A 12,831-nucleotide genomic window follows, 5' to 3' on the forward strand; every position below is an offset into this window, starting at 1 on the left:
AAAAAAAAAAAAAAAAAAAAAAAAAAGAGAGAGAGAAAAAAAAAGCTGCCTGTCCTTCCCGAGCACTTTGGTTCACTTACTACCTTCCACTGCTCACATCCAATGTATTATTCTGGCTTTCATGAGTACCACATACACATGGGGCACAGATGTATGTAAAACATTCATGAGCATGAGAAAAAAAATCAGCAAATCTGTAACCCTTAGCTACATGTAATGATGCTTTTCTTTAATCACAACACCCAGGAAGCAGAAGTAGGCAGATCTTCGTGAGTCTGGTCTACATGATGAGCCTTAGGACAGCCAGAGCTGTTTCACAAAAACAAACTGTATACTCCTTAAAAAAATAAATCTTTAAAGGGAAATAAGACACTGTGAACACAGATAATTGTCCATTCAATTTATTTATTCAGTTCCAATCCCTGGGAACCACAGTGGAAGGAGAAAAGTGACTTGCAGTCATCTTACTAACCCACTCATCTCACCAAGGACTTCATTCTCTCTCATTAGCAGCAAGTATGATTAGCTTCTTGCTGCTAGCTTGGCAGAGTATAGACTATTACTGAATCCTGGTTGTCTTGTAGCCTGTACTAGAGCAGTTACGTGTAGTTCTGTCAAAGGAACAGAGCCTAGGGTGGAGAGACAGTTCTCTAGGCACTGTTGGGACGGGGATCACTTCCATCATGTAGGAAGATGAACTATAGTGCTTGGTGTATGGCCAGCCCTGGAAGTGATCTCTTGGTTAGGTCTTGGTCTCGATCCTAATCTTCTGCAGAGGAGACTATAAAATACATCCTTCTTGTGCACTGCAAGAACCACACTAGCCAGGCTCTTCACACCAGCCAGTCAGCAGCTGCATTCAACAGGTCTGTCAGAGCCCAGGTACTTACCATTGAACTGCAGGACCCTAAATAAAGGGGCTTTTTTTTATGTCTCATCAGCTGTAGACCAGGTCCTGTGTAGATATGGTGGTTAGTTTATCACCTGGGAGATAAATGTACTTGACTATGGGAAATCACTGCCTGCCATCATGGACTGACTTTGAACTGTAAACTAGAAAACTATCGTTTACGTTGTCGGTGTATTCACGACAGTAGCAGGTAAAGAACCGGGGATAGTGGACACGGTCAGAAGAGGCTGTTCTCTGGAGAGGCTGGACATCTCTTGTTCTTTACCTTATAGCCCTCAATCTGATTGGCCCTCGAGCCGTGGATGTGCTATCTGAGCTGTCCTATGCCCCTATGACTCCAGATCACTTTCCAACGCTCTTCTGCAAGGTAGGTGCTAGTCATTTGTTGTCTGTGATCAGGGTTGTCTCAAACTTGTTATGTAGCTGAGCATGACCTTACACTTGCGAGCTTGCTCAAGTGCTGGGAATGCGGGTGTGTGTGTGTGTGTGTGTGTGTGTGTGTGTGTGTGTGTATGTAATCGGTTTATATGGTGCTGAGAATCAAACTCATGGCTCCATGCATGCTAGGCAAGCACTCTGCCAACTGAGCCACATTCTTAGCAGTTCTGTTTTTTTTAATGTTAAATATGTTTCTTTTATAGTGATGGCAGGTTCATATTCTTAATATGGTGTTAATACTTAAACAGTGTTTTGACCTTTATTAAGCAAGCAAAATGACCAAGCAACTTTTATTTTTTACTTCCAAGTCTGCTTTATTTAGTAAGGATTAGGATATTCCCTGAAGTATACTTAATGTCTTTGAATGTCAGGTGTGTGTATTTATTGGTTTCTCTAGCACCTGAATTAAACTTAAGGTAACAGTAAATGCACACCGAGGTCAGGTTTTTTTTTTTCTCCTTGCATTTGCTGTTTTTGTTTTTATTCTCATAGTATATTGATAGCTGAACCCTAGACAACACACTAGTTGCTTGGCACACACTACACTGAATAACTGAGTGCTTTGCAGGAAGCAGTCGCACAGCCACTTTGGACATGCATGGAGGAACTTGGAAGTTTAAACCCAAGTGGAGATTTTTAGAGCAAATTGTTTAATGGTTTCCTGCTCTCCAAAGCAGAGAAACCAACAGAAAACTTCATGTTAGTGAACAGATCCTCTGCAGTCTTCTCTGTACTTTACAAAATGATCCAACCTATGACTGTCAAATGCCTTATCTTGTCAGAATTCATGTGGAATTGTTGTTTCAGTGCTGTCTCGATTGGTCTTACACTTCCCTTCACAGAGCAGTATTATATCAGTGACCCTTTCAAGGCGACTGAGCAGCTGGAACACTAGAAACTGAGTTTTTGGTCCCAGAGTACATGAATTGTATTCTGCTGGCATTGTCCTTTATGTGTCTTACAGAGTCCTCCAGAGAAGACATTTGGTTGGTCTTCATTGTTCCTAACGCTGCTTGGCTAACTCAATGTTTTAGCATGAGCTGGTAAAGAGAGATGCTTTTCTTGGTTGTAGCTCTTCTAGGGTTAACATAGGGTGGGTACTGACAGGCTCCTCTCGGGACTCAGTCTCTTGACTGTCAGGAGGGACGAGTACTGACTGCTTTCCTTTTCTTTGTAGGAGATGAGTGTGGGCTATGCAAATGGGATCCGGGTGATGAGTATGACGCACACGGGAGAGCCAGGCTTCATGCTGTATATCCCCATAGAGGTGAGAGGGCTCTGGGCAGGGCTACCAGTTTCCCAAGATTCCTGAATACCAACAGGTTTAGAATGGTGTATCCCATCCAGTCTTGGACAGGCTGCAGGGAAGAAGTTTTCATCATTTTTAATAGTTAATGTTAAAGAGATACATGCATTTTAAAATAAAAACTTGAGGGAGGGAACATAGAATACTTGGGCTCTGTCTCAACACCCACATGGCAGCTCACAACCATCCTTATCTCTGGTTCTGGGAGATATACTGCCCACTTCTGACCTCTAAGGGTACCAGGCACATACATGGTACCCATACATGCATACAGGCAGAACACTCACATACATAGAATAGAAATAAAATGTTTACGCATCTTAAAAAAAATGAAAACTTGACGGGATGTAGCTCACTTAGCATACAGTTTGTCTAGCATGTCAGTCAGTCCTCAGTTTGATCCCTAGTACTCTTATCACCTAGGCATGGTAACACACGCCCGTAATCCTAGCACTGAGAAGGTAGACGCTGGAGTCTAGTCTGGGATACATGAGACTCTAGGAATCTCAAAAATCAACATAGTGGGCTAGAGATGGCTTAGTTGTTAAAGTCTAGGCTCACAAGCAGTCAAATAAAATCAGTTCTGTAGATAAGACCCAGCATCACCTTCATAATTAGTTCCCATCAGCCAACAGCAACCTGATGTAGTAGCATTATTTAACTCATCAGTAATTTTGATGTATATGCAAGTAAATTCAAAGACAGGGAAGAGGGTAGTACTTAGTACCTTTGGGGTTACATATTTGTTTTTTTGTTGTTGTTCTTAGAGACAGGGTTTGTGTAGCCCTGGTTATCTTTAAACTTACTCTGTATAACAGGCTGGCTTTGAATTCAGAGATCTGTCTGCCTCTGCCTCCCAAGTGCTGTTTTGTTTTGTTTTTTTGTTAAATTGGTCTTGGGATTCTCAGTGTTCTAGCCCAGGCTGGTCTCTACCTCTTGAAAGCTAGGATTATATATATGTGCCCCACCCCACCTGGCCTGTCAGTCAAGTTTAAGTTATGAATGAGGCGGAGTACTACTGAAAGCCACTCCACAGAGCTGGCAGTCTAGTCTTCTTGCCTCTGAACTTGGCCTGAGTTTCCTGGAGCACGCACTCCTGCTGGTGGAACAGGCTAGACAGGCTGCTGCTCTGTGTCCTAATGCTTTGTTTTCCTTCTGACACCGCAAGCCACTACTGTTCCCTTTCAGGCCTCATATTACCTCCCCCACCCAGCACACACATGCACACCTATATGTATATGATTTATTATATGTATATATGGTACACATGTGGCGCTGCACTGAGGAGACCAGGAGAGGTGTGAGATTCCTGGAAGTGGAGTGACAGGTGGTGGTGAACTAATGATGTGCTCGGGAGCCAAGCCTGAGCAAGTGCTCTTAACTGCTGGGCCATCTCTCCAGCATTCATATCACAGTTTGTAATGTTCTGAGACACAGTTTCAGAATATAGCTCCAGCTGTCCTGGAACTCACTATGTAGACCAAGCTGGCCTTCAATTTAAGAGATCCCGTGCCTCTGCCTTCTGAGTCCTGGGATTAAAAGTGTGGCACCATGTCCAGCCACATCACTTCTTAGTGAGACCTTATTTAAAGCTATCTGTCCTCTTACCTCTCTTTGTACTTTACCCTTTTTTTCTGTAGCACTTACCACTACCTAAAAACATTACTGTGTACTCCTGAGAGTTCCCTGTAAGGATTTTATATCCTACCACATAAAGAAATAGGTGTCACATCGTAAGTCAGAGTAGATGTTCCCTGGAGTTTTTGGTCACATCCTTTCCTTTGGCCATGCTCCTCCCCATGCCCTAGGCCCAGGCCTGGCCCAGGCCTGGCCCACGCTGCCCTCGTACTCTCCATTCTTGCATCAACCTGGAACTGCTTCCACATTGCCAAGGCTTCCTCCCATATCACCCACACTCTTAGTTTTGAGTTTATGTAGTGTCTGTATGTCAGGGCACACCTACCATGGTGCATGTATGGAGGTCAAAGGGTAAGTTTCAGAGTTGGTCCCTCTCTTTGTAGGGTCCAGGGTCAAACTCAAGTCCTTACAGAGGGCACAGACACCTCAACCACTGAACCGGATCTTTTTCTTCAATCTAGCTTTTCTCTCCAGCCACACACACATTTTAAAGCTGGGGCTTATTTTGGTTCAGTTTGAGTCCAGTGCACAGTAAGTTATGGTGGCAGAATTGTAACTAGACTCATTGCATCCATAGTAAAGATGCAGAGACATTAATTTATATTTCTAGATACTTTAAATAATTTGAACATACTATTTTTATATGTATGGGTGTTTTGCCTGCATGTATGCCTTTGTGCCACATGGGTGCAGTGGCCATGGGAGTCAGAAAAGGGCACTGGATCCCCTGAAATTAGAGTTAAAGATGGAAATAGTTAAACTATTGTGAGCTGCCATGTTAATGCTGGGAATTGAACCCAGGATCTCTGCAAAGAACAGCAAGTGACCCATCTCTCCCATGCATGGTTGTCATGTGGTACATGGTATGAGGGTTTTGCATGTGTATTACCCAGAACTGAACCAAGAGTCACAGGCACGCTGGGCAAATGAGTCTACCTCTGAGCTTTGTGATTGCTAGGAAGATGTCTGTCTGTCTACCAGCTGAGCTGCATGTCTTCAGCAGCTTTAAGGTGGTCTTTAAAATGTGAGTATGTTTGGCTGGAGAGAGATGGCCCAGCAGTTAAGAGCACTGACTCCTCTTCCAGAGGTCCTGAGTTCAAATCCCAGCAACGACATGGTTGCTCACAACCATCTGAAATGGGGTCCGATGCCCTCTTCTGGTGTGTCTGAAGACAGCTACAATGTAATCATATACATAAAATCAATAAATTTTTTAAAAAATGTGAATATATCCATTCAAAATTAACTGTTAAAAATGATAAAATCCTTTTCCTGCAGCCTACCTAAGAACCAAAGGGATAGGCCACTTCAACTAACTAGAAAGCTCACTAGTTGCTAACCTTTCTTCTCTTCATATAGTATGCTCTGCATGTCTACAATGAGGTGATGAGTGTTGGACAGAAATATGGAATCCGGAATGCTGGGTATTATGCCCTCAGAAGTCTCCGAATTGAGAAGTTTTTTGCTTTCTGGGGTCAGGACTTAAACACCCTTACCACGCCCTTGGAGTGTGGAGGAGAATCTCGAGTGAAGTTAGAGAAGGTATTATTTATCTACATCTCCCTGTGCCTCTCAGCCAAACAGTTGTGATGTGTCTAAGATAGGAAGAGCTGAACAAATAAAGAAGAGCAGGGAAGATAGGGAGGTGCTAGCTAGCACCAGTTAAGTCATGAGGAATAGTGTGACCTCAGGGCAGGACACTTACCTGTGGGATGCACATTTCAGATAAAATCCCAACACCTGGTTACATTGACATACATTTTTTAGTCAATTGTGGTCACAAATAATATTGTGAATGTACCACAGTATTCATCTAAATTAGTCATCTTACAGCCAGCTGCCTAATTTCCTCTTAAGATATATTTTTAACTTTTAATTATGTGAATGCATGTATGTCTGCATGAGGTGTATTTGAATGCAGTTGCCAAAAGAGGCCACTGGGAACAGAACTTGGGTCCTCTACAACTCTTCTCTCTCCAGCCCCAGGTCTTATTATTTAGAAAAGTATAGTTCAAAAGGTTAGTCTACTGTCTTCCACCTCTGAACCTCACCCGGTGTCTTCTCAGAAGCAGCAGTTGGTTTCTATTCTAGAGTGTTAGAATGGGCAAGTATGCCAGTGTGTGTTCCCCTGCCCACTTTCAACCTAGATCGTGTTAAACTTGCTTTACATACTACAGTGTATTTAGGCAGTTCCCTAACAGTGCACCTGTAGACAAGGTCCTACTATGTGCTGGCTGACCTGGAACTTTCTGTGTAGACCAGGCTGTGTGTCGTCATGCCCAGATAGTGTACTCTCGTATCCGTTTATTTACTTACTAATTTTGGCCACTGCATATAACTAGACATAAAGAAACTACACACAATTTTTTCGTGTGCTGTGAAAATGTTAACTTACTTAAAAAGACCTGTATTTTAATTATAGAGATAATCACTATTAAGTTTGTTTACCTGTATATATAAGTATATTGGTACATACATATATTCTTTGTTACTAGGCCCGTGATTGAAATCTGTTCACAGAAGTATGTACTTCAGCTGTGTCTCTGCTGTGTACAAAGCTTTTCACAATGCCTTCTCAAACATCATTTTCTAAAAGCTAGCAGGAATGTAGTCTAAATGTACTCTCTACCTTTACATGCCAAGGGCCATCTTGTAGACTGGTATCTCAGGGGTTTTTCCCTTTTTTCTCCTAGGGCATAGACTTCATTGGTCGGGATGCCCTGCTGCAGCAGAAGCAGGCTGGGGTGTATAAGCGCCTTGCTATGTTCATCCTGGACGACCATGACACAGACCTTGATTTGTGGCCTTGGTGGGGAGAACCCATTTACCGGAACGGAAAGTACGCTGGCAAGACCACCAGCAGTGCCTATAGCTACACACTGGAGCGCCATGTATGCCTGGGTTATGTACACAATTTTTCTGAGGACAGTGGGGAAGAGCAGGTGGTGACAACAGATTTCATCAACCGAGGAGAATATGAAATTGACATTGCAGGACATCGGTTTCAGGCCAAGGCCAAGCTCTACCCTGTCACCTCTTTTTTCACTCACAAGCGTAGAAAGGACGATGTGGAGCTGAGCGACTTTCATGGGAAGTAATGCAAGACACTCCCTTCCCACAGTCTTATCATGAGGAGCATCGTTCTCAGAGCCGAGTTTCCCTCCGTCCCGGTCTCCTCACTGAAGGTACCTTTGTCCTTGCCTAGGTTCAATTTGACTTAAACTTTTTCCTTGAAAGCCTTTCTTGTCTTCCCATTTTCTCCCATTTGCTGTTACCCCTCCTAATAATCCAGGCTCTTCTCATCCCTCCAGCAGGCTCACATACCCACAGTGGCGGGCAGAACCCACTTGTGGAATGGTATTAAGGTGACAGACTGATTTTTAAATTCAGTGTTAGGCAAGTTGGTATTATTTAAGTCTTAGGGTAAACATCCATTTCCCTTCGGCTTAGATTCTTACCGAGTAACAACCTAGTTTCGGTAGATGATTTTGTGTCCGATGCAGCCCTGGGAATAATTTGTGTCTTAACCAGGCAGATAATTCTGTTCCACTGTGCTGAGGTTGCCACCTGATACCTCGTAACCATCTACCTCACCAATAAGAGGGATTGTGTGGACACTGTCTGCTCTGTGGAAGGGGCATAGTTACCTGGTACCCAGTGTCCTCCAACTTTGTGCTTACGTGTTTGTGCCAGGGCACCCTACCTGCATTTTCTTCGTTTTCTGCTATCTTTTATCATGATGTTGGTTTTTAGCTGAGTAAACAGGTATGCCAGTATTTGAAAGGAAAGACAAACCATGCTGCCTTTTCTGTTGCTTTTCCCAGTAGGAGCAGTGTGAACTCAGATGCTGAGTTCCTACTGTTAAGAGGAGGGGTGCTGCTTTTCTTTCAGCTAATCATAGGTCAGTGAGCTATCCCTTATTGATTTCTTCAGATGACTTCTAGACTCATCTGTGCCTTGTGTAGCCTGCCTACAACCTCAACATCCATTCTTAGCCTTTTAGAAGAGGAGGAGGGGATCAGGCGGGTTGTTTTGGGTGATTAAGTAAACCATGCTGGTCATACTGCGTTTCAGAGCCCCAAGCTTTGCGTCCCTAGCATGAACAAAGCCAGACAGATGACCACTGAGAACTGTAAGTACAGTGCAGGCCAGAGACTGCTCCCCACCCTCACACCCCCAGCCATCTTGATAGAATCTTTGGAATGGAAAGCGAGTGGGAGACCCACCACATGCACCACACATTTCCGTGGCTCTGCTGTTTTGTGGAAATTGGAGCTAGCCTCAAATTTGCGATCCTCTTGCTTATTAGTCTCTTGAGCACTGAGATTTCAGGTGTGGTGACAGGCTTTTTGAAGTTGTAACTTGGATGTCATGGCTGTTCTATATACCATCAACACTGATTTTGTTTGCTCTCATATACAAACTGTCCCAGTCTTGGAGAACTTTTAATTCTCTCAGCACTCGAGATAAAGAGGCAGGCGGGGTCTTTGTGAGTTCAAGGCCAGCCTGGTCCACAGAGTAGAGTGAGTTCCAGGAAAGCCAGGGCTACACAGAGAGAAACCCTGTTTCATAAAACCAGAAAGGGAAGGGAGGGAGTGAGGGAGAGGGCAAGGGCAAGCTCAGGCAAGAGAGCTAGCTGGCCACAACACATACCAGCCTTTAATTCAATTAAAGTAGTTCTCACTAACTGGGAAGCATTGGTTTTGCTAAACTGATATCAATAGAAATTCTTTCATTTCTTTAGAGCAGCTCAAAATTCTCGTGTCTTCTTTGACATTTCTGTAGAACTTTATCCACTCAGACTTTCCTTCCTTCCTTCCTTCCTTAACACATTTCTTGCTGTTTTTTCCAGCTAGGCTATTCCTACTTAGCTTTCGAGATTTTAAATGATTAAAAGGACACACAATTAGAATTCGATGTGAGGGTAATTAGTATTTTGGGAAAAATAGCTATTTAATGAGATGAGAGGAACTGTTTCTCCACTAGAGAGCTGAGCAGGGCAGCAGTAGCAGTAAAGCTACTGAGGAGGCAGAACAGGCTCTTAACTGACCTGTGGGGGTGGAGTACAGATGCACAGCTCCAGGTACTGTGTGCTCTCTCTGATAGATATGGCCGTTGTCTGTAAAAGTCCACAGTCTGTGTAATGAACGTTTATTTGGTATTGAATACAAAATACATTTTTGAACTATGCATTACTTGTAAAAAAAAAAGGTAGCAATCAGCAGGTTTGCTCTTTAAATATGGAAGTTAGTACTTAAGTTCCAAATCAGAAAAACTTCCAAACCAATATAGTTTACAATTGGGCATACCACCATCACAGTATATTATTCAGAAACAAATGTCATCAAGAGTATTCTCAGCAGTTTTTTATTTTGTTAATCACTAGCTAATTAACTATTAAGTTGGAGGGAAACAGCAGCTTCCTACTAAGTTTCCAGCTAGAAGTTCTGGCTGATGCTGCCATCAGCAGAGCTTACAGACCATGCTTGTCTTGCTGCAGTTTTTTCTATGCTTGATGGCACAAGTACCTTAGATAGTCGAGGGGGCTGCTTACCAGTGTGGGAGCATGCTGGGCTTCTCAGGAGTAGATGCAAGTTGTCAGCAGAAATGGTAGCTCTAGAGCAGTGGTTCTCAATTTGTGGGTTGTAACCCCTGACCCTTTCACAGGTCTCCTAAATAATTGGAAAGCACAGATATTTACATTATGATTCATAATAGTAACAAAATCAGTTATTAAGTAGCAATGAAAATAATCTTACGTTGGGGTCACTGCAAATGTGAGGAACCGTATTAAAAGGTCACTGCGTCAGGAAGGTTGAGAATCACTGCTCTAGAGGCATGACTGAAAATCTAGGAGGACTAAAGAGGGACAATCACTGTACCTCCTGAGTTGTGTGACACTTCCAGTTCAGGGACAGTGAGGCTATCTTGGCTTGCCTTGTATAACACACACTAGGGAGCCGGTTAGCTTTAAGGGATTGTAAACACTTCAGTTTTAGGTGACAGATTCTCTGGAATAGTTACCACATCTACTTCCTAGAAGTGAGGGGGTTCCATGTTCTCCTCTTTGATTATAGAAGCAATTAAATCTCTTTGAACAAGGTAACAAAGTATATGGAAAACCTAGAGTTGGAAGTTTTCTGTGATACTCCATGAAGGCTCTTTTAGCCACATGCACAGCCTATTTCTCAGCACTACCACAGTTATTTGAAATATGCTCAAGCTTGTAACAGAGTTCCCTTCCATGACATAGGAACTGAACTTGCAAAAAGGAACAGAGAGGAATGGCTTGAATAGTCTTAATTGTGAGACTACCTCACTGCATTTCTAGTTCTTCTGTGGGTTCCTACAGATCATATTAGTCCTGCACACAGGATCGTTTAGCACAATTATAAACCCTAGCTTCAGCCTGGTCGCCAAGAGCCCATTTATGCGGCCGTGGACTATAGCCACTTCAGCTTGGCACTTGTTGGGAAGTACATTAGCTCTGGCCTGTCTCCTCTATGTTGTGTTCAAGAAAAGTAACCAAACATGAAAAACAAATTTGTAGATTTCAGTATTAACTGATCTGTTTTGGGATATGGGTGACAGCTTTGATTTTCAGGTTACCTTATGAACACATTTGCTAGCATGGGAAAAGTTCTTCACCGTCCTTGGAGAGAACTGTATGCCTTACAGTATTGGTACTAGCCCTGGAGACTGACCTGGATGAGCAGTTGCATCATCATCCTGTTTGCAGGGGCGAACTACAAATTTCATCTTTGTATCTTTTGGTTAACTTCTTGGCTAAGGTAACAGACTTATATTTAGGACAGTGAAGTTACTTTTTAAATTTTCTGCATCCCAACACCCCCAGCTCACATGTTGATAAGCAGCATAGTATCAACACAGTACACTTTCCTTCTACTGGAGGATGTTCCTCTCACCCTTACATCTGTAGGCACACAGCTTGAGGAGCAGGAGGTGAGTGGGCGAGGATGATGCCTGAGTTCGGCTGCTGCTGAGCTGTGGGTGGTTTGGCAGCACCTCCCTTTCTTTTGGCCTCCAAGGTGCTGATCTGTAAGCCCCCATGTTCATCAGCATGGGGCTTTCTCTCGAAGTCCTCAGCAGTACCCGCACCAGGTACTGTTCACAAGGATCGAGTGTTCCCCTTTGCCGTCTCAGTCGGTCACACATCAGCATTTCCCTGTATAAGACTCTTGGCCTCTAAGCAGTTGTCCGTATCTGAATAATTATACACACTTTCTTCATATTTTGATTCACCTTTGCAAACATCTACCTCCTTGTCTTTTGTCTGTGAATGACAGATTATAAGAGGAGGGGGAGTTATTTTTATCATGTTTCAAAAGATCTATGCCAAGATTTCTTTTGCACACCAAGAACTGAAGCTTGGAGCACCTCTCAGGCCAGTTCTAGTGCCTTACACTCCAGGGTGTCCAATGACTGAGGTAGGATGAAAGCAGAATGTTCGCTCTGTAGGTTCTCATCCCCCACATCAGCCCTCTTTGTTCAAAATAACCTTGGTGTGGGGTAAAAAGTTCTGCAGCTCATTTCACTGAAAGCTTTTCTAGCTCATACTTAACTCTCTGGTCAATGCTTAAGATATATAAGACACCAGTGCAATTGCTATAAAGATCTTTAAATTCGCATTTAGTGTGTGGTTCTGCTCAGCTCCCTTCTGTTCCTGTGTAGTATCAGCATGTGATCCCGAGGACATTCTAGATATTGGAGTAAAATCTTAAGAGCAAACTCAGCCGACTTTGGACACATTGGGTAACTGTGCATTTATGACCAGAATTATTTCTAGATGGCTGGATTTGAATTGAGATTTTCTTTTCATGTATTAGGTGTATAAAATGAATAAAAAGATGTTTCCATAACTATTGTAATGTTCACTTGTAAAATGTCTTTTAATTTGGTTACATGTTATTTGCCTTCTCGAAGGATAAAGTATCTCTGCTGCTAAGGGGTTTAGAAACTAAAGAAACGGAAGAGACATGCTTGTGTACAGTGTGGATGTGGGTAAAAATGAACATGATCCACTACCATATGCATGTAAGCAAGCCCATGTTTATGTAAAAGAGGAACAAAAGGGTTAATTAGCTGGAGATATGGCTAGTATCAAAATTCTAAAATGTAGCTAAAACCTTTACAATTTTTTTTTTTTTTTTTGGTTTTTTTTTTTTTTTTTTTTTTGACAGGGTTTTTTTTTTTAGCCCTGGCTGTCCTGGAGCTCACTTTGTAGACCAGGCTGGCCTCGAACTCAGAAATCCGCCTGCCTCTGCCTCCCGAGTGCTGGGATTAAAGGNCTGGCTGTCCTGGAGCTCACTTTGTAGACCAGGCTGGCCTCGAACTCAGAAATCCGCCTGCCTCTGCCTCCCGAGTGCTGGGATTAAAGGCGAGTGCCACCATGCCCGGCTACAATTTTTAAAAAATTTACAATTTTTAAAAAATACACTGTTGAAAATCCTCATCATGATCCCACTGAGATCAATTGGTAACATCCTGGGAAATAGATCACAAACTCACTGGGTCAGCG

The 12,831-nt window shown here is 43.0% G+C and overlaps 1 protein-coding gene across 1 annotated transcript in view; it reads left to right on the top strand.

Moving 5' to 3' along the window:
* Window positions 1–12,172, top strand: part of Pdpr (pyruvate dehydrogenase phosphatase regulatory subunit) — a 37,524-nt gene extending 25,352 nt beyond the window's left edge. Inside the window, exons 14-17 of the mRNA XM_021169533.2 lie at window positions 1,183–1,277; window positions 2,526–2,615; window positions 5,652–5,834; window positions 6,986–12,172. Of these exons, the coding sequence (XP_021025192.1) occupies window positions 1,183–1,277; window positions 2,526–2,615; window positions 5,652–5,834; window positions 6,986–7,390 (773 nt within the window). The 3' untranslated portion in view covers window positions 7,391–12,172. The remainder of the gene's footprint in view (window positions 1–1,182; window positions 1,278–2,525; window positions 2,616–5,651; window positions 5,835–6,985) is intronic.
* The last annotated feature ends 659 nt before the right edge of the window (window positions 12,173–12,831 follow it).

This window comes from Mus caroli, chromosome 8 (assembly GCF_900094665.2).
Source record: "Mus caroli chromosome 8, CAROLI_EIJ_v1.1, whole genome shotgun sequence".
Lineage (NCBI taxonomy): Eukaryota > Metazoa > Chordata > Mammalia > Rodentia > Muridae > Mus > Mus caroli.